Raw genomic sequence first — 25,775 nt, forward strand, 5'->3', positions numbered from 1 at the left:
TGGTGCCGGCACGGCCCCGGGCTGGCGCGTTCCAGCAGACCATGCATCAGCACATCCTCGGCCTGCCCCACCCCCACGCCGGCTCCAGAGCCTTCCCGTCCCCGCTGCGTGCCAGCCGGCACGTGTGCATGCCCGGGGTGCCCGCACCGGGTCAGGGCAGTGCGCAGCAAGGCCTCGCCGTGGGCTCGGCTAGGGGCCTGGCAAAGGGGTGGCAGCAGCTGAGCTCAGGTGAGCCCAGTGGCGGTCCTTATTCAAGGCCGGGCTGTCCTGGGAGCCCTGCTATAATCAGCTGCGCCCCTTGCTGAGGCTTCGTGGGAGGCCTGTCTGGGTCTTCCCACAACGCCCTGGGCACATTGCAGAGGGGTGTGTTTGGGCGCAGGGCCGGGGCAGTCCTGGTACGAGCCAGGCCGGGGAGCGACACAGGCGTGCCCGCGGGGCGCAGGCCCCCGGCTGGGGGCGGGCTCCATCCGTCGGGGCACGGGGCACAGTTCTCCGGGGCTGGTCCCTGCTGGGAGGGCTGGAAAACCTTGCCCGCAGGGTCTGCGCCCAGGCCCTCCGGGAGGCACAGGGTCCTCTGGCCCCTGCAGAGACCAGAGGGGTCGGTGCCTGGGGCTGCGGGGCAGCGACTCCCCAGGGTCAGGGCAAGCTGCTTCCAGGGACTTGGGGAAGGGGAGTTGCAGAGGAGCCGGTTTCAGGGCCGCGCGGTCGAGCTGAGGCACGATGGCAGCCGGGCCCAGCCAGGACACGGGATCCTGGAGCCAGGGCCTGGCTGGGAGCACAGAGGCAGGTAGCATCTCCCAGGCCTACGAACAGCAGGGTGAGCCTTAGGAACGGGGCTAGGGCTGCGCCCATTGTGCCTCTGCCACAGATCCCCTGGGTGGCCTTGGGCACAGCCCTTAGCCTGGTTCATGCCAGGGGCTCTCCGGAGAAGGGGGCTGGGCGCTGCCGTAATGCGCCGCTTGCACCGTGTCCAGCCGAGTCAATGCCAAGTCCAAGCTGGAGCAGGTCTCCCAGGCAGCGCAGGGGGCACCGGGTCACAAGTCGGTGTTCAGAGACGTGGCGGCCTCGGGGGTCCCAGCGGCACTGGCCTGAGCCAGGGGGCAGGCCTGGCACCAGAGCCCCCGCAGATGGGCAGCATGTCCCCCTGTGCGCCCCAGAGCCAGGCCCGGGCTCTGAAGCAGAGGGAAGCACCACCTGAGCCGTGCTGCCAGGCCGGGCCTCAGTTTCCCCACCTCCATGCCGGAAGGCTGGGAGCCAGGCCGTCTCGGGGCAGGGGCTGCATTGTCTCCGTCTCACAGCCCAGGGCAGGACGCGGTGGGAGAACCGGATGCCCCGTAACACATGGGCTGCAGCTGCGGAGGCTCGTGTTGCCGGTGTTGGCCTGGCTCTGCCTTTCCTGCGTCTCACCTGCGGCGGGGGGGGGGGGGGCAGCAATCACCCCTGGCCCCCGCAGACACCGCACAGACCCCTTGTGCCAGGCCGCGCTGCAGAACCTGACGCCTTCCCCTGCAGCTCCCCGGCGCCTCCGCGCAGCCCGCGGCCGAGATTCCCAGCCTGTCCCGGGACTCCAGGAGCTGGGGCCTGGTCAGCAGCCCCCACCCGTGCCCGCCGGGCAGGGGAGCAGGCGACGGGTCTGTGGCCGGGGACTTCCCCGGGGTGGTGGGGCCCCCGCCCCGGCCGTCTCTGCCAGGAGCACGAGCGGCTGAAAAGCTGTTGCCGGGGCCCCCGGGAGCCAGGCCGTGTGTGTGCAAGCAGGTGGGGGGGGTGCTGTGTGTGCGCACGCACGCATGTGTGCCTGTGTCCATGCATTTGTGCATGTGTGCTTGGGTGTGTGTGCATGTGGCAGTGTGTGTGTGTGGGTACATGTTCCTGTGTGTCCATGTATTTGTGCATGCATGTGTGTTTGGGAGGGTGTGCGTGTGCACTGTCTGCACGTGTGTGTGTGTGTGTGTGTGCGTGTGCGCCTATGCCATGTCCATGCGTGTGTGTATGTGCCAGAGTGTGCATGTATATGTGCACATGTCTGCACTGTGTGTGTGCATGTCTGTAGCTGTGTGCATGTGTGTGGATGAGTGTGCGCGCGCGTGCACCTCTGTGTGTCTGCACCTGTGTGTCCATGCATGTGTGCAATCCTTTGTGTGTCCATGAATACATGTGCACTGTTGTGTGTGCCCTGTGTGCATGCGTGTGCGTACATGGCTGGCTGTAGAGGCGCCCCCCCCCCCGCCCCGCGATGCCCCAGCTGCTCTGTCATTGGCTAGTTTGGATCCTGGGGGGGTTAACTCATTGTCATGGCAACCAGCGGGGGGGGAGCAGGTTGCTATGGTTCCCGGGCTGACACGGGAAGAGCCAACCCGCCCGGGCGACCCCCCGTCCATCCGGCCACGGGCCTGCAAGGGGGTCCTGCCCAGCCCCCGGGGGCTGCGGGGCCTGGCTGGGCCGCCCCTCCCCGGCAGGAGACTCCCCCAGCAGTGCCGGGGCCCGGCCGGCCTCGCCCCCTGCCCCCTGCCCCCGGGCAGCGCTGAGTCAGCGGGATCGGGGCCGTGACTCAGCGGGGCGGTCCGGGGTCCGTGCGCCCCGGGGCCGCGCTGGCGGCCGCCCCGCCCCGGGAGCTGCCGGGCACGCGGGCCCCGAGCTCGTAGGTCTGGGAGCTATTTGTGCCCCGGGGCCGCACCGCGGAGCCCGAGGGGCGAGGCCCGCCCGGCCGGGCCCGCGGCTGATGCAAAGATGACCGCACGCGTGAAAGAGGCGCCTCGGGCCCGGGGGCGGGGGCACAGCAGGCCGTCCTGCGGCCCGTGGGGCTGCCCGGAGCGGCGGGAGGCCGGGCTTCGGGGGTCAGATGCAGGGGGCAGGCCTGCCATTATTGCTGGGGTCTCCCGGGGCCCGATCAGACTGGTTTGGGGGGGGGCTGGCCGGCCTCCGCCTGGGAGCTCGGGGGGGTCCCAGTGCGGCCGACTTGCTGGAGCCATGCGCCCCCCCCAGCCCCGCCACGGTGCCCACGGGGTACTGGAGCAGGGGTGCCCTGAAGGGACCCGGCTCATCTTCCTGCTTGCCCCCTCGGGGCGGGGTAGGATGGGCTCTGGGTGAGGTCCCCAAGATCTCCCCCCACGCCCCGGAGACTGCCCCCGCCTGCTCCATCCACCCCCATCACCACTTCAGCCTCCCCCCACCCCATTTAACGATCCCAGGGGGTGACCGTCCTGGGGAAACTGAGGCACGCAGGGCTCTGCCTCGCACTGCAGCGGAGCAGCCGAGGGGGGGCTCAGGTGTCCCGTATGGGGCCGATGCTGCCGTCCGCCGGCTCGTGCCCCATAGCCCGAAGCCGGGGGGGCGGCTGGGTCGGGTCAGGGCCGGGGAGCCCTGCGGGGGGCACGGCTTCACGGGGCGCCCCATGGAGCGGGGGGCACGGCTTTGCGGGATGGGGTTGCGGGGCGCCCCGTGGAGCTGGGGGCACGGCTTCGCGGGGTGGGGTTGCGGGGCGCCCCGTGGAGCGGGGTGCACGGCTTCGCGGGGTGGGGTTGCGGGGCGCCCCGTGGAGCGGGGTGCACGGCTTCGCGGGGTGGGGTTGCGGGGCGCCCCATGGAGCGGGGGGCACGGCTTCGCGGGGTGGGGTTGCGGGGCGCCCCGTGGTGCTGGGGGCACGGCTTCGCGGGGTGGGGTTGCGGGGCGCCCCGTGGTGCTGGGGGCACGGCTTCGCGGGGTGGGGTTGCGGGGCGCCCCGTGGTGCTGGGGGCACGGCTTCGCGGGGTGGGGTTGCGGGGCGCCCCGTGGTGCTGGGGGCATGGCTTTGCAGGGTGGGGTTGCGGGGCGCCCCGTGGAGCGGGGTGCACGGCTTCGCGGGGTGGGGTTGCGGGGCGCCCCATGGAGCGGGGGGCACGGCTTCGCGGGGTGGGGTTGCGGGGCGCCCCGTGGAGCGGGGGGCACGGCTTCGCGGGGTGGGGTTGCGGGGCGCCCCGTGGTGCTGGGGGCACGGCTTTGCAGGGTGGGGTTGCGGGGCGCCCCGTGGTGCTGGGGGCACGGCTTCGCGGGGTGGGGTTGCAGGGCGCCCCATGGAGCGGGGGGCACGGCTTTGCAGGGTGGGGTTGCGGGGCGCCCCGTGGTGCTGGGGGCACGGCTTCGCGGGGTGGGGTTGCGGGGCGCCCCGTGGTGCTGGGGGCACGGCTTTGCAGGGTGGGGTTGCGGGGCGCCCCGTGGAGCTGGGGGCACGGCTTTGCAGGGTGGGGTTGCGGGGCGCCCCGTGGAGCTGGGGGCACGGCTTTGCAGGGCGCCCCGTGGAGCGGGGTGCACGGCTTTGCAGGGTGGGGTTGCGGGGCGCCCCGTGGTGCTGGGGGCATGGCTTTGCAGGGCGCCCCGTGGAGCGGGGGGCACGGCTTCGCGGGGTGGGGTTGCGGGGCGCCCCGTGCAGCCGGGTGCGTGGCCCGGAGCATCAGGGACGCCCAGCCTGGCCCGGCCGTCGCTGTCCCGGCCCGGGCGACGCCGCAGCGGCCCCCGCCCCCGAGCCCCCCGCTGGGCCCGGGGGCAGGATCGGGGCCAGCGTGACTCAGGGGTGCCGCGGCTGATGCAACGGCCCCGGAGGGAGGCCGCGGCGGCGCTCGCTGCCCCCCCCTCGCTGCAGTGCCTGGCACACACCCTGCTTTTCTCTGCTGAGACAGGGCGAGCGGGGGGGGGCTGCTGACATCATCCAGCATGACAGGGCTCTTCAAGCAGCCGCCGCGCCGGCCCCCCCGCAGCTCCCCGGTGCGCCGGCCCGGCGCAGCCTCATCCGCAGCTCGCAGCCCGCGGCGGGAGGCGGGAGCGCACTGGGGGCGGCAGCCGAGCCCGCGATGAGCCCCCCGCCGGCGCGCTAGCTCTGCGGCCGCGGCGCACCGGATGACAGATCATGCCTGGAGAGGCCGCCAAGGCTGCGGGGGCCGCGGAGCAGGAGGACCCCGGGGTCCCGCAAGCCGCTGGCGCAGGTGAGGCCTCGCGGCCGCCCCGGAGTTGGCGAAGTTGGCGGGTGCCCGGGCGCGGGGCGATGGGGGCGCGGGCCGTGGCCGGGGGGCGCGGGAGAGGAGCGGGGGGCCGCGCCGCGGGCCAGCCCCTCTCCTCGCGTAGCTCACCCCCCTCGGAGGCCGGGGAGGGGGGAGGCAGGGAGGACCCCGGCCCCCGAGGCAGGACGTGCCCTTCCCAGGGGCGCCGGGGCCTGGATCCGCGGGCCGACCCCCAGGCAGGAGACTCGCCGCCTGGCCCCCGTGGCAGGGGACCCCCGGGCCCTCCTCGCTGCCCCCGCGTCTCCCCCGTGCCGGCCGGGAGGAAACCGAGGCGCGGCGGGGCGCAGGGACTCCCCAAGGTCAGGGCAGTGCGGGCCCCGCACCTCCAGCATCGGGGCACCCGTGCCGCGGCGGGTGGGGGTCGCTCCCCTGCCCCCATGGCAGGAGGGAGGCTGAGCAGGGCACAGCCCCCTCGGGGGGCGACTCGGAGCCAGGTCGGGGGGCGTCTCGCAGCCCACCCGCCTTGCCCCCGGGGCCGGCGCTGCCCCGTCTCCAGCCCTGGGGCTCGGGGGGCTCGGGAGGGGGCGGCGCGGGTGCTGGGCCTGTGCCCGGCTCCCGGTCCTGCCCTGCCCTGCCCGCAGGGGCGGCTTCCCCTGTGAGCGGGGGTAGGAGGGGGCCTGAGGGATGCCGCGATGCTTCAGCCCAGCAGCTCCCTTCCTCTGCCCCCGGGCCCACAGGCCCCGGCGTGCCCCCTGCGCCAGCAGGCCCGCTCGCGCCTCCGGGCGCCCCTGAGGAGGAGAGCCGGGTCAGCGCCGGCAGGGTTAAACCCCTCAGCGTCGCTGGGGGGCTGCATCGCGTGCCGGGGGCAAGCGAAGTCGCCGGGCATCACCTGCGCTCGCGCCAAGGGGCAAGGCGGCATCTCTGAAAGGCTTGCGGCCCGGGGCTGCAACGGGGGGGCCAGACAGCCGGGACTCCTGGGTGTTGCCCTTAGCTCTGCCCCCGACGCCCCCCCCAGGCGAGCGCGCTCTGTGCCTCGGTTTCCCTGGGTGTCGCTGAGGTTTGGCTCCCACTCGCGTGGTCTTGGACACTTCAGGCAGCACGGGGGGCGGGCGCACGGCCAACGAGAGCCTGGCACGCACCAGCGAGGTGGTGGGGCTCGGGGCCCGCGTGCACCTTCCTGTGCGAGGGCTGTGTGCGCGCGTGCGTCCCGCAGACGGGTGCAACGGCCCGTGTGGGGGCCGTGGGTGTGTCTGCCTGGGTGCTAAAGGGGGGGAGGGGCTGGCGTGCACGTGGGTGTACAACAGCGTGCGCCGACGCGCGCGTCCGCACTAGCCACATCGCACACCGCGGCAGCAGAGCAGGGGGCTGGCACGTGTGGGTGGGTGTGTGCCAGAGCCTGTTTGCTCTGGCATCCGTGCGCGTGCGAGCCTGCGCGGCAGGTGCATGGCAGCGCGTTGTCTCCACCGTGGTCGGGCAGGCCCGCGTGGGCGCGCGGGGCCGGCACATCTGTGTGCACCGGCGGGCCGCGGGGTGCCCGTGCGTGAGCCAGGCACGCGTTGGGGGGGAGACAGGCCTGGGGCCAAGGGGCGCCTGGCATGGCGATGGCCCCCGCTGCAGGGCGGCAGGGGCAGAGGAACCCGGCTCCCTGCAAGAGCGGCCGAGGCAGGGAAAGCCCCCCGTCTCCCCGCAGAAACGCCCCGCGGGGCATCAGGCGGGTGGGTGGCGGGCAGCGCCGCAGGCGCACGGCCCTCCCCCGCGCGCAGGCAGACGGGAGACGGCGGCGTTAGCGCGACCTACATACAGAAGAGGACGGCGGGGCCGCCGCGGGCAGGGGCAGACGTATCCCGCAAGCGAGGGAGGCCGACGGCCGCCCCGCTTTTTGCAAATCCCTGCAGCGAGAAGCCGGGATGGTTGTGTCTTACAGAGAAGTCCAGGAGTGGCGATCTGGGGGGGCCCAACCAGCTGCGAATCCAGATGCGTGGCTGCGGGCAGGGCCGGGGAGCGAGCCGCCCCGGTGGGGGCAGATCCCCGCCGCTTGCCCCATCCCTGCCCCGCGGGCAAGACGTCCTCAGAGAGAGACCCCGGGCCCCCAGGCTTTCCGCGCCCGACCCAGGCCGCGCCGAGGCTGCTCCGGCAAGGGTGACATTTCTGCAGGCCCCAGGAAGTTTGAGGGGGAAAAACAGCCGCAAAGCCGTCGCCGCTGAAGCGACAGCGGCACAACAGAGGCTGTTCTGTGTGGATCCGGCAGAAATAAAAAAAGGCATTGTGCTCGGTCTGCTGGATTTGCAGCAGCAGCAGCAGCTCGCCGAAAGCGCAAGCCGCGGCACTGCGGACTCCGCCGTCGGGAGCCGGGCTCGAGCTGGGGGCCGACACCGGGGGTTGCGGCCTGGCGGGCCGGCCCCACCCCGTCACCCCGGGGCAGCGCGAGCGAAGCCACGGGTGCTGGCGGGCGGTCAGCGGCAGGGCTCCACTTTCAGCCGGCCGGGCTGGGCACTGACGGCCGAGGCCGCGGGGGAGCCACGGTTACAGGCCTCCTCCGCGCTTCCCAAAGCTGGGTGGACCGCGGCCAAGCCGGCCAAGCCAGGGCCGGCGTGGTGGACGTCCCGGTCCTTTTAGCGAGCGCCGAGGGATGCAGGAGCCGCCCTCCCTCCCTGCTCCACACCCCAGGGTGTAGCCCCCCGAGCTGACCCTGTGACAAACACCCCACTCCTCCTCCGCTGGCCAGACCCCTCCTCGCCTTCGTGGCCAGCTGACGCCCTGCACCCTGCACCCACCCCTACCTGGACGCGACTCTCCAAGGCGGGTGACCACCCCTGCCCCCGGGCCCCTCGCCCTGATCCCACCCAAGGCACCGTGCGGGGCCAGGGTGCAGGAGACGCGGGTCCTGGGTCTGGCTCCTTGCCTTCGCACTTCGCAAAGGAGCCCCGAAGCGCCCCGCGTCCGCGACCCTTTAGACCGCGGGGACGCGCAGCGCCGAGCGCCGGCTCTCACACTGCGGTTACCCAGGGACATACAGCAAGGGCCCCCGACGGCATCCCTCCCTCCACCTACTCGGGGGGCCGCAGGCGACGGGGCAGGACAAAGCCGTCTCCAGCAGGCCGGTCATATCCCGCGGGATTAGCAGGGATGAGCGCCACCCCCCTCCGCTCCCCGGTGCAGGGCGCCGTAAGGGCGCCGCTCTCTTCCCCAGACGGGGGCACGGAGCAGGATATTAGACTTCCTCGGCGGGCCCGTGCCAAGCCTGGCCCCTCACCCCACGCAGCGCCGGGCACCGGGCGACCCAACTGAATAGGGACCCGGCTCTCCAAGCTCCCCCGAGGCGCGCCGCGCCGCGCGTCTGCGATGACACTTCCACGCAGCGCAGCTCCTCCGTCGCCTTCAACCGCTCGGGAAAGGTCACCGGCCTGGTCCGGCCTTCGCAGCACAGCGCGCGTTTGCGTTTGGCTCCCACCGGCCGTCAGACGGGCGCGCGCTTGTGCGGGAGAAGCCGCGTCCGCCCGCCACAGCAGTGCAGCCACGTCTGGGGCGCGACGGCCCCGCCGCACCCCGCCACGGGCCTGGTCAGAGGACCCCCGGCCTGCAAAAGCCCCCAGGCATGGCCGTAGTCCAGCCTGCGAGGGAGGGAGCCGGCTGGCCGGACGCCCCCGACCGCCCGACGCGGGGACGGCAGCTAGGCGAGGCCGCCGGCCCCCGGCAGCGCTTCACGCGCGGCGACGTGAAGAGGGTCCCAGACAGCCGCACCGCCGGGCCCAGCGCGCGGGGGCTTCTGCTGGGAAAGCGCTGCCTAGCTAGCAGTCCCTCCGTGCTCGTCCCCCCGGGTCTCCCCAGCAGCGCCGAACTGGGCCCGCCTGCAGGGGCGCACCGCGGCAAGCTGCGGCCACCTCTGGGGTGGAGCGCAGCGGGCGAGGCAAGGAGGATGCTGCGCCCCGTGGCCGCGGGGAGGGGGACTCGATGAGGGAGACGGAAGGGACCTGCGGGCTCAGCAGCTCTGCCGCGCTTCCGGCAGCTGGATCGCAGAGCAGAGCGGGACTTGGGAGGTCGGGGGGGCAGAGGCTTATTCACGTCCTTCTCCAGCAAGTCACCAGGGAGCAAGCCGTATGGGGGCTAGAGGCCCCCCGCTGCCCGCCTCCCCTCCGCCAGCAGCTCTGCCTCTCGCCGGGGGGCAAGGGCGAGTAGCCAGGGAGCATGGCCCCTTCTCGTGCCTCCCCCACCCCACTCCCAGGTGTCCCATCGGCTCCAGCTCACCATGCTGCCCCTCTGCTGCTGCACAAGACCTGCACGCAGGGCACCTCCAACTACACCCCCTTTTTTTAAGACACTAATGGGCAGAAAAGCAGCAGAGCCAAGCCCAGAGAAACCAAAAAAAAACCCAAAACCAAGCCACCCCCAGCCCCTGTGTCTTATATACACTAGGGCTCCAAGCCCTGCCCCCTTTCTCCCTCCCAGAAGACCTTGCAGCCCCAGGTCCTACCTGATAAAAGCAGGTGTGCTGGCTCCTCCTCAGAGGGCTGGTCTCCTTGGGGTGGGTTTCAGGGCTGGGGCAGGTAGTGGTTTCTCTCCTTGCTTGGTGCTGGGGCCTCTGCCAGAGGCTGGGGGCTTTGCCATGGCCCTAGCGCAGTCTCCAGCCTCTAGCTCTTCCCTCCAGCCGCAAGATCTTCCCCGCGCCTCGTGCTTGCCGGCCTTGGGCCCCGCGAGTGCAGCCGGCGCTCAGGGGCTGCAGGTGCCGCGGGTCCCAGGTGAGCAGCGGGGCTGGGGCTGGGGCTGGGGCTGGGGCTACCGCTTGGCTAACGAGCTGCCTGGAGGCTGCTTCCCAGCCTGCTGCTCGGGGACCCTGGCTTGCAGGAGCAGCCGTGTGGGGCTGTGGGGCTCCCAGCTCGGGGGTATGCTGCACCCAGGGCTGGGTCTTCCCTGCCCTGGGCACCTCTGGGTGGGTGCCATGGGTTGAGGGTCTGTGGGGAAGCCTGCCTTGCTGAGCCTGGGCTGCAGTTAGGCTCGCTAGAGCTGAGCGACCCCTTGGAAAATGCTAGTTCTTTGACTGCAGAAAAGCAATAGAGCAATTCTTTTGCAAAGACCTGGGCAGGCTGTTTCGACACTAGGGCTTTCCTGGTTGATGCGTCTGGGTTGATCCTGCGCATCACGCGGTGCTGCGGTCTCGAGGCAAGGCTGCTGCAGCCCCTGGCTGAGGCTGCCTGGGCTAGACGGTCGGCTTGGCTCCCGAGGGCTAGCAAGCCCTGCCTCGAGCTCTGGAGAGCAAGGCTCCCTGGAGTCTGTGGGGCCTGGCCGAGGCCCCCTGCGCTGTGGCTCTGGGTGGGGGCGCGCTGGCCCGTGGGGGGCCGTGCTAGCGTGCCGGCTCAGCGACTGCGGCTGGTTTTGGCTGCGCGCCGCTCGGGGTCTTGAGCCGGCCTGGCTGATCCCCCCTGCCGTGTGCCCTGTCCCGGGGCTAATCCCCGCGCAGGGAGATGCTGCTCGTGGGGATTAGGGCTCCCCTTGGGGCGTCACGGCTCTAAGCTCCTTGCAGCCAGGTCGGTTGTCTCCTTGTGCCGTGGGCGGCACATGGGCTGCTGAGCCCTTGAGGGGATTTGCACGGGCTGGGGTTGGAGCTGCCTCCTCTCCAGGCTTGTTGCCTGCTGTTGTGGTCTCCGGCAGGGTGGCCCTGGGCACTGCCAGGCTGCAGAAGCCTGGCAGGAAAGCCTGCTTTCTCAAGGGCTTTCTACCCTGGAGCCTCCCCCAGATGCATGACCCCCTCTCCCCACCAAGCCTGGCACCTACCCCTCTGCTCCTCCAGGAGATGGGCAATTTCAGCTTCGTTGCAGAGATCCAGGGAGGGCATGCCTACAAACCAGTGGGGTGCAGAGGAGACGGGGTGCTTGCATGGCCATGGAACAAGGTTACATAGGCGGGGTGGTAGTGGCCAGATAATAAATGAGGATTAGGGTAGATGCAGCCCATAATATTGCAGCAGAGCTGCTTGCAGTCTCTGGTACCAACATCTGGATGGCCTCTCCGTCCCGGGTGATGGTTCAGTACCAGCCTAGTCACTGATCCGAAGTGCCCGGGGGGCGCGAATCCAGATGGAGCAGATGCCCCATGTGGGAATGTGCTCTGGAGGCCCAGGGCTCGGGCACGCACGGCCTTCGGCTCAGGGGAGGGTGGAGCTGCAGAAATGCAGAGCAAGCCTAGCTGACCTGCCCAGCAGCCAGGGCTGCAGCTGGGTGTGTGCCCACCTGCGATGGTGGTAAACTGCAAGGCAGCCCTGTGCACCCTGCAAACCTGGCAGCTCTGGCATGGAGGGGGGGAGCTAGCAGGGCTGGCGCTTCTCCAGGCAAACCCAGTGGGGCTGTGGCAAGATCTCAACCTCAGATGGTGTCCTCCAGAAAGACTTAAAGCATCCGGAAAACCCACTCATGCAAAGTGCAGTAAAGGGCAAAAAACCGTGATGTGTACAAGCGCCCCTAGGGCTGGGCTAGGGTCTGCCCCCATCCACTTGCTTGGTCACCTTTGCTGTTGCACATGGCCTGGCTCCTAGTCTGAGCAGGCTGCCCCGTGCAGCAGGGGTGTTTTGAGAGGCTGCAGGAGCCCCTGGTGCCCCGCCCTGAGCCCAGCTGCTGTAGGTAAGCGAAGAGGGAAGGGCTCTCGCGCCTGCTGTGGCGTCTTGGAGCTGGGCAGGGGCAGCCTCTCGGCTTGCATATTGGATGCGCTTCCACTAGCTAATGGCTTGCTGGCAGGAATAGCGTCTCGAGGGGCGCGGGGCCATCTCTCCGGCTTCTCGGAAGCAGCCATCCTGCCCAGCCTCTGGGGCCGACTGTGATCGATCGGTGCTAGCAATGGAAACGGCATCCGCCAGCCTCCGCCCCAGAGGTGGCTGCAACTGGGTGAGCTGAGATGCTCCTGATCCAGCTGGATCATGGGTAAATAAAGGTGCCACTTGCTCATCCAAGACCTTGTTTGTCTAATTGAGTGCCTTTCCAGTAGCAAGACAGTGGCTTAAGGGCGTGTAGCTGTTGGCTGCTCCCCTGCTGTCCATATGCCTCCATGGTGCCTCAGTTTCCCTCATGTCATCCTCTGCTGTTCTCGCTCAACCCTGGCTTGGATAAGCGGAGTTGCCAGTAGCTTCTAATCACGTGGGTTTTCTAGAGAGCAAATCCCTGTGTTGAAGGCCCTGGGCAGACCCCAGCTGTGCTAGTATTAAATTATACTGGGATAAGCGGTGTGCGGCCAGTCTGTCTGCTCCCATCATGGTATCAGAAGAGCTGACCCGCTGTAACTTGAAACCCCAATGAAGCCAGGGCTAGGGTTGCAAGGGGTAGCTAGCCAGGTAAGGGCCGGGTGCCAGCAGCTGTTCCCCTTCCCCCTTTGAAAACAGTGGTGTGGGACGGACCCCTGTGGCTTGCACAGCTCCTTCCCATCATGTGGACAGAGCAAGGAAGCTCAGGGTGTTGCTATTTGAATGCCTAATAATTGCAATAACTGAACCTTGTAAAGTTGGGGGGGGCCTTGCCCCTCTGCTCGGGGTCAGACCAACCCTGCATTTGGGGTCAAAGGCATGTTATCCCCTGGTCAGATGGGTATGGACTGGGGGGGTTACCCTCCTTTGTGGTGGGGGCACGGCCCTCTTCCTTGGATCTCTCCTGTATATTAACAACTTCTTGTGAAAGCAAGACGCTGCGGCTCCCCTGCGGCAGGGTCGGATGTGATGCCTGGTGCTGTGTTGGGGCCGGTGGTGGTTTTATGAAGAGTTTTCAGATGATGGATTTGTCTGGGATGGTTTGGACAGGGCTAATCCTGCCTCGGGCAGGGGTTGGACTAGATGTGACCCACAGAGGTCCCATCCGGCCCCACTTCTCTCTGGGGATCCCAGGAGCCAATGAACTACACACCAGGGAGCTTCAGTGTTGGAGGGTGTTTGGTGGTTTTTCTCCCCCGGGTTTCTGGGCTTTGGCCACGTAGGGCCAGGAAGCAATGTGCTGTGCTGCTTTGGGGGCTGGGGTTTGGGTGGCTTTTTCATTTAATTATTTATCTTTCCTTCAGAGGCACTGGGTGCTGGCTGGAGATGCACTGGCCCAACCCAGCTGCCTTTTGCTGGGCCTTGATCCCAGAGGGACTTGCCCCTCTGCTCGGGGTCAGAGCGACATTGCATTGGGATCAGGAAGAAATTCTCCCCCCCCCCCCCGGTCCCATGAGGATGGGTGGGGTGGTGGGGCTTACCTTCCTCTGTAGGGGCCTGGCATCTCTTGGGTACGTTTGAACACCCGTTACAGCGTCGGGGCACTGCCAGCCCTTGTCGCCCTGCTTTACCTGTGCCAGGTTTGGGGCTTTCAGCGTCGTGGCGCACTCGTGCAGCGGGGTTGACGGCAGGTGACCACGGGCTTGGATGGGGACAGTCCTGGGGGCTGACTTCGATGTGACCTCCTGAAAGCCCTGCCAGCCCGACCAGTCTATGATCCCATGAACAAGAAACCTTCTCTTCCCGTCCCGAACGGTCCTGTAGCATCTCTCTCTCGCCTGCAAGAGTGCCGCCGAAAGGGGACACGTTCTAACCATGGGACACGGTGGCGAGGTCTCGTACACGGCTCCAGCTCCTCCCTCCGGTGCTGCAGCATCACGGGCTTCCTCTCCCTCGGGAAAGCACTTGGGTACCCTCGCCCCAGGTCTCTGCCGAGCTGCCAAGACGGGGTCTACCCTCCCGGGAGGCTGCTGCAAATGCACTTGCATTTGGACTTGAATCTGGCGGGGCCAGACACGGGCAGAGCGCCACCCCGGCTCTTGCCCACAGTGATGCAACCTGGCCTGCCACTAGTCCAGGGGCCTGAGCACCTCCCCTCGGGCAGGGGGCTGCTAGGGGGGCCCGCAGACCCTGGTGAACAGAGCGGGAGCCCGGGGAGGGAGCTGGGCTGCGGGAACAAAGGCGATGCCTGTTCTGCGTTTTGTGAGTCGGTGTCCACAGAAGGTGGCCTGGTCCCTTCGGGTGCACGTGGACACGGACCGAGCCTTTGAGGCCTCACAATGCCGCCCTCCATCACGTGGCGGTATTTTTTTTTCCCCCCACCCCCTCATGAATAGTTGGCTGCAAACTGCTGAAGTGAACAGCTTGCGAACAAAGGCGGGAGCCTGTTTGTATGAACTCCTGGGAAAGCCTGTGAATAGATCCCAGCTGCTAATTTGCAGGGCAGCAAGGGCTAGAAACCTCAGCAAACGATGCCTACCCCCGGCCTCCTTATGTAAAGACTGGGGGCGGGGGGCAGCACAGGCATGAAGATTTTTGGCCGGTGTTTCGCAAACAAAACAACCATCTCTTGCCCATCTCGTCACGGCTCTCCAACACTTAATTTGAGCATTTATACAGTTTTCCAGCACTATCGGTTACCAGGAAGAGTCTGTGCTGACTGATTTCACGTACTTCCTTGCATACAACCCCCTGCCCCTAAATATAATGCACTTTTCTTTTTTTTCCCCCCCTTCCTTCTGCCTTTCGAAAACAAGATTTAGCCAGTTTATGGCTGCCTAGAGCGGGGACGGAGCCTAATCTTCAGCTGATTTCCCCCTCCCTTCTGTGCATAACTAAAGCTGAGTCCCTAGCTGCTGCTGCAGACTGGTCTCCATGGGTGGATCTGGTTTTGAGAAGCACTCAAGAGGCTGTGAAGCGGAGACCAGGAGCAGCTAGCAGACGGCCAAATTGCCCTAAGGAAGGTTTTGCCAGTCCAGCTAACATCAAGTCCATTAGAGAAGTACAACGAACCATTAAATCCATGGCCTCGTTGGGCTGCCTGAGCAGTAGCACCACAGCTGCCGCCCTATGGAGCAGGATCCCACTAGGCTGCTTCTGACGGTGGGCAGAAAACCTAGTATGCCCTCCGTTTTGGGGGTCCTGTTTCTTTTTTTGGGGGGGTGAGGCGAGAAGGTGCATGTTATATGTGAGGAAAATATAGCAGCAGCCATGTTTGACCTTGCTGTGGGCGCTGGAGACCTTCCAAAACAAATCGGGTTGTGCCTTTCCTGCCTTCAGCGCGGTGCCTTGGTTTGGTAGCTCTTGTTCAGGAGACGTATGAAGCGACTTCTTCTGGTGCAGAGGACAGGCTTTGTCCTGCAAATCTCTGCCTGGGCGAGAATAGCACTGCATCAGGGCCTGGGTCCCTGGCCTTGCTTCTCGGGGGCCAGGCTCCCCAGAGAGGGGGTGCAGTCCCCATCCTCGGAGGTGTTTAAGACCCGGGCAGACAAAGCCCTGGCTGGGGTGATGTAGTTGGGGCTGGTCCTGCTTGGAGCAGGGGGTTGGACTGGATGTGATCTCCTGAGGTCCCTTCAACCCTCCCTGTCTGTGATTCGGTAGCTCTGCATAGCTCTGGGTTTCCAAATCCAGATGTGGCTGGCACAGCCTGCATGCGTGTGGCCTCAGCTTGCCAGCCGGGCCGTGGGAGTCCAGACCGGGCTGGTTCCCAGTGCAGGGGGACGGCTGGGGATACTGGCTCCAGGCAGGGGGCCCTTGATGTCGTGGTGGACGAGCTCTGCCGGCCCAGGGTGAGGGAGGGAAGGCGACTTGGAGATGAAGCGACTGGGTAGGGGCAGGCCTCTTGTAGGAGGGGGTGACACCGCCACGGGCCGCCCTGGAGCTGGGAAGCCTCTGGAGGGGCTCCGTGGTCTCTAGTGCCAGTCTGGGGGAGGTGGGGCTGACTTGGACTTGTGCATGGAGCAGGTGCACAGTGGAGACCTCTCCTTCCCCGTGCACGCCGTGGCACAGTGCCGGTGCACCGGGGCTCGTGAGCCCCGGCGGGGGAGGCAGGGTTAATGCCTTAATCGGAGCCTTAATCATGCTGGGAAAGTCGTGGCAAGCCTGTAAGTCGCTGCAAGCCAAGGAGACTTGGCCCCCTACGCGGCAGCCTGCTGGACTCACGGCTCCTTCTGCTCTCTCCCCAGATGGATCCGGCCACGCGTCCTGCGCCTCCACCCCCGGCGAGGACGCAGTGCCCCCCAAGGCCATGATGCCCCTGCAGGCCTCCCCGACAGCCGACTCCGATTGTACGCCCCGTGGCACCATGGACCCCGGCGTCCTGGCCTTCCTGCCGGCCAAGAAAGAGGACCGGCCGCAGCCCGAAGGCGCCAGCTGCGACGCCGCGGTCGGTGGCAGCACGGCCGGCTTGGCTGCCCTGACCGAGTGTGGCCAGGTCCTCCTGGAGACGCCCCCCAAAATGTGTCTGGCCCCCAAGGGCTTGCAGGAGGCGCTGGCCCTGGACATGCCTGACACTCGGATAGTGATGGGCGAGGAGACGCGATGCAGCAGCGAGGAGGAGGAGGAGGCCGGTGCGGAGCTGCAGGGCTTGCTAACGGGCGCCAAGGCCGAGGAGGTGGCCGCGGCCGGCGGGGAGTCGAGCGACCAGGAAGACCCCGGCTCGGAGGCGGCTGGGAAGCTCCCGCCCCAGGCGACGCCGGCGGACTGTCCCAGCCCCGTGCCAAAAGCCTCGGCTCGCGGCCCCGCGTGCGCCAGCCAGGAGACGGGCGAGCTCGGCGAGGAGCTCGCGGACGTGCCGCTTTCTCAGGGTGAAACCACGGCTGATGTGCCTTCCCCGTTCCCCGCGCCTGCCAAAGACCCCCCTGACGAGGTGGCCGGAGCAGAGCTCCCGCAGGCCAAGCCCGCCGGCGGCCTGGACCCCGACCTCTACTTCACGGCCCCCTCCACGCCGATCAAGACGGTGTTTTCCCACCTCAAGCACCACCCTTACGCCAGGGACAGCCTGAGCGAGGAGCAGAACGACATGGAGAACGAGGGGCTCTGCTCGCCGCCCACCTCCCCCTCGGGCTCCTACATCACGGCCGAGGGGGGCAGCTGGGCTTCCTCGGGCACCTCCAGCACGTCCCCGTCGTGCTCCCCCAACTTGATGGCCGAGTCGGAAGCCATGGAGACCCCCGCGGTCTACGGGGAGTCGCTGGAGGAGCCGGCGAGGTTCCCCACGAGCTCCTGCCGGTCCCCCGAGGAGGAGGAAGAGGAGGGGGACGTGACTTTTGATAGACTTTCATCCAGAAATGCAGCTCCCCTCTCGCTGCCGGCTGAGGAGGAGGAGGAGGAGGAAGCTGAGACTCAAACCACCCCAGAAGAAGAAGAAGAAGAAGAGTGGGACTCTGAAACTGCTACCTCTGTCGCCCAGGTCCCCTCCAAGTTGCAGCTGGAGATGTCAGGCAAGCGGCTTGTGGCTGAGGAAAAAGCCTTCGACTTGCCTGGGCCCGAAATGCAGCCCCTGGAAGTGGACATCCTCACTCTGGGCCGCGAGGGTGCCAGGCCTGCCAGCGAGGAGCCCGCGGCAGGCAGCTGCTCGCCCCTGGCTCTCCCCGGGCTGCACTCGGAGTCCAGCTGCTCCTCCGAGGCGGAGACGCCCAGCAGCCTGCAGGCAGAGACCACGGCCTCCTCGGCCGAGCTGCCGTCGGACTTCACGGAGAGCACGGACAACGACCACATGATCCCCGCCGTGCTGCTGCCCTTCCGCGGCAGCCTCCTCTTCGAGGCGGAGTCCGTGGAGATCACGCTCTTCCCGCAGGGCGAGGTGGCGGAGAACGACGTGGTGTACGGGGTGGAGGACGACGACAGCACCTCGGCCTCCTTCCTGCACTCGCTCTCGGAGACCTCCATCAACGAGGGCGTGGACGAGTCCTTCGCCTACCAGGACGACACGTCCCAGTCCTCGGACTCGGCCTCCTACAACGGCGAGGAGGACGAGAAGCTGTACAGCACGGAGCAGTACGCCGTGGTGACCGACCCCGCGAAGCCGCCCGCCCCGGAGGACTCTGAGAGGGGCTCTTCCCCGTCGGGCAGCGAGAGCGAGATGGAGACCTCCTCCGACGCCTCGGACACGGACGAGGAGCCCGCGGCCTTCTCGGCGCTGGACCCGGAGCCGAGCGGGCTGCACCCCGCGGCCATAGAGCTGCAACTGGAGGGCGACGAGGTGGAAGGGCCGGCAGAGGGCGAGGGCGAGGGGGAGAGGCCGCCATCGGTCCCCAGCAAGGACTCTCCCGAGTTGATCGCGGTGCTCGCGCCCGTCGCTGACCTGAAAGCAGCCGAGGAGTCTTTGGAGACTGTGAACCTGTCTCTGAGACCAGCCAGCGCCGTGGGCCCGGAGGAGCCACCTCCACAGACCAAATCGGACGGGGCGGACGATTCCCAGGCCGAAATGGGTTCCTCTTCCGAGAGCTCCCTGGGACAACAGTCCTCGCTGTCCGACATGCAAGAGGCCCTGGAGAAAGGGCTCCCCAGCGCCGGAGAGTGCCTGATTGCCTGCTTCGACACGGACGAGGAGGCCGAGTCCTTCCCTGGCCTGGAGAGCGCGGAGCCAGGGGGCCAGCTGGCTCCAGCTGAGCTGTGGGAGGAAGAGGAGCCAGCGCCTGCTGCCGGGCAAGCCGACGATGCACCCGCAGTCGACATCGGTGCCCGGCTGAGGGAGTCTGAAGCCCGGCTGCTGGAGCTCCTGGACCAAGACGGCACCTCCCTGGCAGGCACGAGGCAGTCGCCGGAGCCTGGCAAGGATGAAGGCCCCTTCCAGGCTCTGCTGGGAGCCTCCGAGGCGGAGGTCTTGGAGCAGCCTGAAGTATCCCGAGCTGACCATGAGCCATCGGGCGACAGCCCGGCTACCTTCTCCTCCGAGGAGCTGGAGGAGGCCTCGTCTCTAGACCAGGTCAACAACAACGAGGAACATGGGGAGCTGTTCGCGACGGCCGAGCCGGATTCCCAGCCGCCTCTGGCTCCGGACGCCGCGCAGCCCCACGCAACCCCCAGCAGCCAGAGTGACCCTGTGGCCGTGCTTGAGCCGGCCCTTCCTCCGGGGGAGCTGGCGGAAACCCCGACCTTGGACCTCCGCGCCATGCAGAAGGGGCTGCAGGAGCTGCAGAGGCAGGTGGAGGGCGGCGACGCTTTCCTGCGGTCGCTCGGGAGCGGGCTGCCACGCCTGAACTCGGAGCAAGAGATCGAGAAGTACGTGAGGAGCTACTTCAGCACGGCCCAGTTCTCCCCGGCTGCCTCAAATGGCACCGAACCGGCGCCGGAGCAAGAAGCCGTGAACCCGGAGCAGGACCGGGATGCCCCCACCTTGCTTGGGCTGTGCTCGGAGCCAGGAGAGACCAAAGATGCCGCCTCGAGAGGACCTCCCTTCTCTGCCTTGCCTGGCAACCAGGTGCCTGATGCCAACGGCAGCCTGGACCTCGAGCCGAGCGGAGAAGAGGAGCGGACGGTGGGAGCGGATGAGGCGTCTGAACCTCCCGTAGGACCGACGCGCAGCGCCTCGCCGGCCCCTGCAGTGGGAGAGCTCCACCCGGCGGAGGGTGAGCCTGTGGACGTGACTGGGCTGGAAGCGGTGGATGCGGGGGCTGGCCACGATCTGGCAGCCAGCTCTGGCTTCTCTGCCTCGGGAAGTGAGGAAACCAGCCAGACGGACTCGGTTTCTGCAGAGGCTTGCCCCCCGGTGCCTGGAGACCCACACCCCACAGATGACTCCTCTGCCCCAGGGCAAGCACTGCAGATGCCGGACGCTGGCAGCCTAGAGATGGACATCCCCGACACCAGGGACAGCACCAGGAGCCCGCCAGGAGCCCTCGGTGAGCATGAGCCCAGCACCGAAGACGACCTATCGCTGTCGGACCAAGACCTGTCTCTCTCCATGAGCTCAAATGAAGCCCTCAAAGGGGCACCAGGGCACGTGGAGGCCCCAGAGAGAGGAGCTGTGGCTGGGCCTGGAGACCTCCCTGACGGAGAGAGATCTCTGCCCCAGGAGCCGGCTGAGGATGACTCCCGGCTCCCGGAGCCTCTGGAAGAAGAGGTTGCTCCAGACGTGGAGCCGGGGCAGGAGGAGAGCGAGAGCCTCAGCAATGCCCCCGAGGATGAAGAGCCGTGCTCAGAAGCCGCCTCCGAAGGGGTCTGCCTCACGGACGAGGAGCAGGAGGGCGAGGCTGTGCCCCCAGAGGCGCCCTGGGAAGCTTTGGAGGGAGGAGATGCCGCATCGGAGGGGGGCTCCTCAGCCTTCAGTGACGACCTGCCCAGCGAGGACTCCCTGGAGGGTGGGCAGAGCCCGGGCCCTGCAGCTCCCCATGTGGGGGCTGGCGAAGCGCCTGCCCCGGGCAGCCCACGGGAGGAGTCGGACGTGACGGCGTCCTCCAAGGAGTCGTCCCCAGAGCCCCTGGACACCTCTCAGTCCTGCGCCCACACGGACTCCAGCTTCTTCACCGCCCCTGAGGAGAGCACTGGGGACAGCGCAGGTGAGAGCACCTTGCTGGCCCCGTGGCACGAGGAGACGCTGCTCGCCGACGCCTCCCTCCCGGCGGCGCTGGAACCGGAGTGCGCGCAAGGCAGCGCGGCCTCCCCCCGGCCCTGCCGCGGCCTGTCGGAGGAGCCTAGCGCCTCTCCCGAGCCCTGCCTGGCTGTGAGCTTGCACTACTCCGCCCTCCGACCGGCCCCGCGTGCCGCGGGCATGGAGCGCGTCTGGCTGAGAGCCTCCGCCCCGGCACCTGGCGAGCCCCCACTCCCACTGCTGTTCACGGCTTCGGAGCGGGAGATCTACCTAGGGGAGCAGCCCCTTGCAGACACCGGAGCCCCCAGCCCAGAGCATCCCGGGATGATGGAGGTGGAGGGAGATGATGTCGTGGAGGCCGAAGCCGGGCCCCGCCCCCCTAGTGCCTTGCTGCAGGACCCGGCCGTGCTGGCAGCCTCCCGGAGGCTGGAGGAGCGGGAGCAGATCAGCAGCATGCTGCAGGGCTCCTTCGGGGACCTGAGGCCTTCGCCGCGGAGACCCTTGGCCGAGAGCAGCCTGCTGGTGACGGAGGCGCAGGGTGTCCTTGCCAGCCTGAAGCAGGAGGCTTTCGAGAGCTCTTCTGGCAGCTCCACCCCGGTCTCCCTGGAGGCTGCTGAAACCCAGGAAGAGGCATTGGAGGCCACGGGCCCTTATCCCGCCCCGGAGAGCATGGCTGTGGAGGATGCAGCTGCCGCCCAGGTCCCCGAGGAGAGCATCCCAACCCACGAGGAGCTGGAGAGTGTCCCTGGAGCTCTGCCTGGGCCCCTGGAGCCAGCTGAGGAAGCAGCTGGCAGCGAGTTGGTGATGGCACCGGAGGAGCAGCCGGTGGAGGAAGGCTCCTCACTGCCCAGTGAGGCCCCCTCCGAGGATGAAGCGACTCGGGAGACCCCGCATGAGGCCCCGGAGGAGTCGATGGAGCTGGAGGAAGAGGAGCTGGAGGGCAGGAAGGGGCTGGAGGAGGCCGATGGAGCCCAGGCCCCCCCTGAGCCTGCCCCACCAGGGCAGCTGCTCGTGGAAGACCAGGAAGCCCAGCCGAGCCGAAGGCCCCCGGATGCAGTCGCACACCCGGGAGAGGAGGAGAAGCCCCTGAGCCCCGATGCACCCAGCCCGACACCGCTGGACCGCTCCGCGGAGCCCGCAGCCGACTCCCAGCCGCCCCGGTCTCCGTCGCTGGAGCCTTGCCCAAGTCCTGCCGCAGCCCCCGGGGCCGAAGCGGAGGAAGCAACGGAGGAGGCAGCAGCCGCCGAGTCTGCCCCAGAGCCTTGCCCCAGCCTGGCACCTGCCCCCCTGCAGCCGAGCAGGCTGGAGCCTGCGGCACCTGAGCCTCGTGCCACGGAGACGCAGGAGCCCTGCTCCCCGCCGCCGGCCGCTCCCCTTCTGCCAGCCCAGCCGGAGCCGGAGCCGTGCCCCAGCCCAGCCCAGCCTGCCTCCCCCGGAGCCGCCGGCCAGGAGCCTCCTGGTCCCCCGTGCTCCCAACTCATCCAAGTGCCTCCCGCCCTCCTGTCTTCACCGCCTTGCTCCAACGAGCGTCTGCAGGGCCCGCGGGACACCTCGGGGCTCCCTGTGGCCGAAGCCGGCTTGGCTGCGCGGGACGACCAGCCTGCACCGTCGGACTCCAGGAAGCGCTTGGAAGGTACCGCTTTTACCCCCAGCCTGTGCCAGCCCCCTCGCGTGGGCCGTGCCCGCCTTTGCACCCGATTAGGGCAACTGGCACCGCGGCTTCCTCCAGCCCCCATGAGCCAGGGTTGGCTGGTGCCCCCGTACCCCTCTGGGGCCACTCGAGACCACCGCCCTGCTCCCCCCAGCTCGCTGACGGGGGGCTCGGCTCTCCTAGCCGGTTTCCAGTCGGGCAAGCCCTGTTCTGCACGGGTCTCTGACCCGTCCCAGCCAGTGTCGTCAGGGGCCTCCTCTTCCACCCCAGACAGCTGCATTTTGGGCTACGGGGCTATTGCAAAGGCCCTGCAGCTGCTCGGGCCGGGCGACCCTCCGCCCCAGCCCCACGTGGCTCGAGACCTTGCACTTGCTCGAAGATGCGCCTGCATCTCCCCCGCGGCCAACGACCCCGTCCTTGGCCAGCCTGGGGGGTTCAGCCTGGACTTGGCCGCTGGGGTTGTCCCGCCCCTGGCTGGCTTGCTGAGGGCTGAGGACAAAGCCTGGGGGGGCTAAAGGTGGTGGCAGGACGCCCCTGACTGCAGCTCCCCCTTCTCCCGCAGCGCTCGAGAGCCTGGTGCCGCCGGTCCCGGCCAAGGACAAGCCGCCCAGCAGCAAGGACGCCCGCGGCAGGCGCCCGGGCCCGGGCGGCAAGGAGCCCCGGGGCAAGGAGGTGGCGCCAGCAGAGGAGAGGCGAGCTCCCCGCAGTGCCGCACCCTCCGAGTCCAGCTCGTCCAGCGAGGGGGAGCTGCCCTACCGCTGCCCTGAGATCGAGAGCCTGCGCGAGGCGGCCGGCATTGCGATGCTAGAAGACAAAAAGCCGCTGGCAGTGCCCAGGGGCCGCGAAGCCAACCACAAAGGTGGGGGAGCCGGGAGGGGGCTCGCTGCTCTTGCGGGGCCCACGGGATGGGGGAGCATCCTCTCTTCCCCAGGCGGTGGGCTGATCTCTGCCCCGAGCCTCTTGGGCCGGGCCGGGTGGGGCCTGGCTTGACCGCAGGGGGCCGGGTGAAGCGCTCAGTTGTTGTCCCCTGCAAGAGCCTAAACCGGGGTCTCTGCTCTCCTGGGTCCCGGGTCCCCGCTGGCCTGGGCGGCGCGAGCCTCGCTGCTTTGCCCCATCGCCTGAGCTCCGGCCGTGGGCAGGTGGTGCCTAGAGCCGCGTGGCTGCACCCTCGGGGTGGGGGAGGGAGTACCGGGAGCCCCGGGGCTGGGTCCAGGTCCCCGCTGCAGCCCCGCCGGCTGTCCCTGGTCCCCAGGGAGCCCTTGGCCACCACAGTCCCCTTGCTTCCCCAGGGTCCTGCAACGACTCGGAGAGCAACGAGGAGTCCATCCCTGAGCTGGAGGAGCCGGACATCTCGGAGCCCCGGACGGTGCAGACTCAGGTACCGCCGGGCGCCGGCCCCGGCTGGCGAGGTCCCTCCTTAGCTGCACCCTGCGATAGCCCAGAGGTGGTCTCGCCGTCCTCTTGCCTCAGGCTGGAGGGGAGGGAAGGGGCTCCCTGGGGCTATATTGGACCCTGCCTGGCCCGTAGAGGGCGAAACCCTTCCCCTAGAGGTGGCCGAAACTCCCCGGATGAACGGGGAGCAGCCCCTGGCTAGCGGGGGCAGCCCAAGCCCCTGGGGTGCAGCTGCCCCGGGACGTCCCTGCACAGACGGGCCATGCCCCGGTGGGGCAGGGAGCCTGGGGTAACGGGAGGAGGCAGAGGCAGGTCTCTGGCGCCAGGGGATGGAGCTGCTCTCTCACGGGGGCTGTGTCCCGCAGGCCCAGCTCACACACTCGATGGGCACCGGGGAGGAGACCATCAGCAAAGCCAAGCAGAGCCGCAGCGAGAAGAAAGCCCGGAAGGTCAGTGCCGAGGCTGGGGGCAGGGGAGGGTCCTCCGGAGCTGGGTCGAGGTCCACCCCACCCTGGCAGCTGCTTTCGGGGGACGGGCGCCGTGGCCACCTGGGGTGGGAGAGGGCAGCCTGGCGCGATGCTGGATCCGGGCACTAGAGCTGATGGAAGACCCCATGGCCGGGGCAGGGCTGGCCCCACTCCCGGGGCTGTCCCGGCGTGGGCACGGCCCATGGCACACGGGAGCGGGAGGCCCTGGTGCGATGCCCCATGGCTCGGTGTCCCCACAGGCCATGTCCAAACTGGGGCTGCGGCAGATCCACGGCGTCACCCGCATCACCATCCGCAAGTCCAAGAACATCCTCTTTGTCATCACCAAGCCCGACGTGTTCAAGAGCCCTGCCTCCGACATCTACATCGTCTTCGGGGAGGCCAAGGTGAGCTGGAGCTGGGGCAGAGCCCTGTGGGCCACGCTGGTGGGAGGAAGCGCGTGGCCTGCCCGGGAGCTCCCGCCGACCTTCCCCGCTGCTCCCGGCCTGGCACCAGTTGTGCCAAGGAGGCTGCTTGCGAATCAAGTGGCGGCAGGCGCAGGGTGTGTGGGGCTGAGCCCCAAATAAAGCCAGCTCTGCTCTGACGCTAGCAACAGAGGACGGCTCGGCTTCTTTGCACCTGCAGGTTCAATGCCTTCAGGTTGTGCTGGCTAGCAGCTGCTTCCTCACCCCCTGACACCCATCTCCTGCTCTTTTCCGCCCCGCTCCCCTTTGCAGATCGAGGACCTGTCGCAGCAAGTGCACAAGGCAGCGGCTGAGAAGTTCAAGGTGCCCATGGAGCACTCGCCCCTGATCACGGAGACGGCCCCCACCCTCACCATCAAGGAGGAGAGCGAGGAAGAGGAGGAGGTGGGAGCCTGGGTGGGGGTGGCCTGACATGGTCCCTGCACTGTGGCCTGGTGGGGGCTCGCTGTGCTCGTCCTTCTCCCCCAGATGTGCCACCAGCCTTTGCTTTAGCCCTGGCTTCCAGCTTCCTGCCCGTCTGGGGAGGGGGCAAGGACTCGTTCGGGCCTCTGGGATCCAGGCAGACCACTGGGACTGGTCCCTTCTGGGTGGGGGGGATGCCCCGGGACCTGTGATCAGGGCGGGGGGAGATCCTCCCCCCACCCCAGTGGTGCTGGAGCTGGGCGAGAGCGTGACCCCTTCCCTTCCCTCCCCGCGGCAGGTGGATGAGACGGGGCTGGAGGTGCGGGACATCGAGCTGGTGATGGCCCAGGCCAACGTGTCGCGACCCAAGGCCGTGCGGGCGCTGAGACACAACAACAATGACATCGTCAACGCCATCATGGTAAGGGCAGGGGCTGGCAGGGGGCAGGGGTGACTCACGGCTCGCTGCCCAGGATGGTATCCTTGGCCCCATTCCCTAGAGAGGGAAACTGAGGCAGGGAAGGCCTCCAGGTGTGGGGCCCCTGCAGCCGCCTGAGCCTCTGGTCTCTCCTACAGGAGCTGACGATGTAGCGGCGGTGGCACCACGCCCTGTATAGCTGCACAGTTCCTCCTCCTCGTCCTCCGCGAGCCGCCCCCGCTGCTCCAGAGCCGCACGCGCTGCCCGGTCCAGTCCGGCCGCCTCTGCCCTGCTGCTCAATAAACGGCCTCGTGTATCACTCCAATGCAAATCGCCTCCCTCTGCTCTCTGGGCGCCGTGGGGAGCAGGGCTGGGCGCGGCTGGCGCTTCCTCCTGTACCGGCAGCGACTTGCCTTGCTCCAGGGGCTTTGGCTGGGTTGAGCCGCAGTGCTGGAGCAGGGCCAGAGCTGTGGGTTGGCAGGACGGGACCCATTGCTGCCCTGGGCTCGGGGCAGGGCTGGTGCATGACCCCACTTGCTCCCTGCCACGTGCTCGGGGCACCGCTTCCACCGGGCTGGCCAGCTCCAGCTCTGAGCTGCACAAGCTGCCTCTGGCAATTTGGGGAGGGCAGGGATGGTGCTGATGTGGCTCCCAGGTGGTGCTGAGCCCACAGTGGGGTGCCAGAGCCTGCTGCAGGCAAGACTGCACGGATCCCTGTAGCAGCTGGCCTGGG

The 25,775-nt window shown here is 68.2% G+C and overlaps 1 protein-coding gene across 1 annotated transcript; it reads left to right on the top strand.

Annotated features, from left to right (window-relative positions):
- The first annotated feature begins 4,480 nt into the window (after window positions 1-4,480).
- Window positions 4,481-25,361, top strand: LOC149865189 (uncharacterized). Its single transcript, XM_090047986.1, has 9 exons — window positions 4,481-4,955; window positions 15,879-21,860; window positions 22,441-22,737; window positions 23,168-23,256; window positions 23,636-23,719; window positions 23,998-24,144; window positions 24,475-24,606; window positions 24,923-25,045; window positions 25,201-25,361. The coding sequence occupies exons 1-9, from the start codon at window positions 4,880-4,882 to the stop codon at window positions 25,213-25,215; spliced, it is 6,945 nt and encodes a 2,314-aa protein (XP_089904112.1). The 5' UTR covers window positions 4,481-4,879; the 3' UTR covers window positions 25,216-25,361.
- The last annotated feature ends 414 nt before the right edge of the window (window positions 25,362-25,775 follow it).

This window comes from Crocodylus siamensis, chromosome 5 (genome assembly GCF_052110815.1).
Source record: "Crocodylus siamensis isolate JL-2025a chromosome 5, ASM5211081v1, whole genome shotgun sequence".
Classification (NCBI taxonomy): domain Eukaryota; kingdom Metazoa; phylum Chordata; order Crocodylia; family Crocodylidae; genus Crocodylus; species Crocodylus siamensis.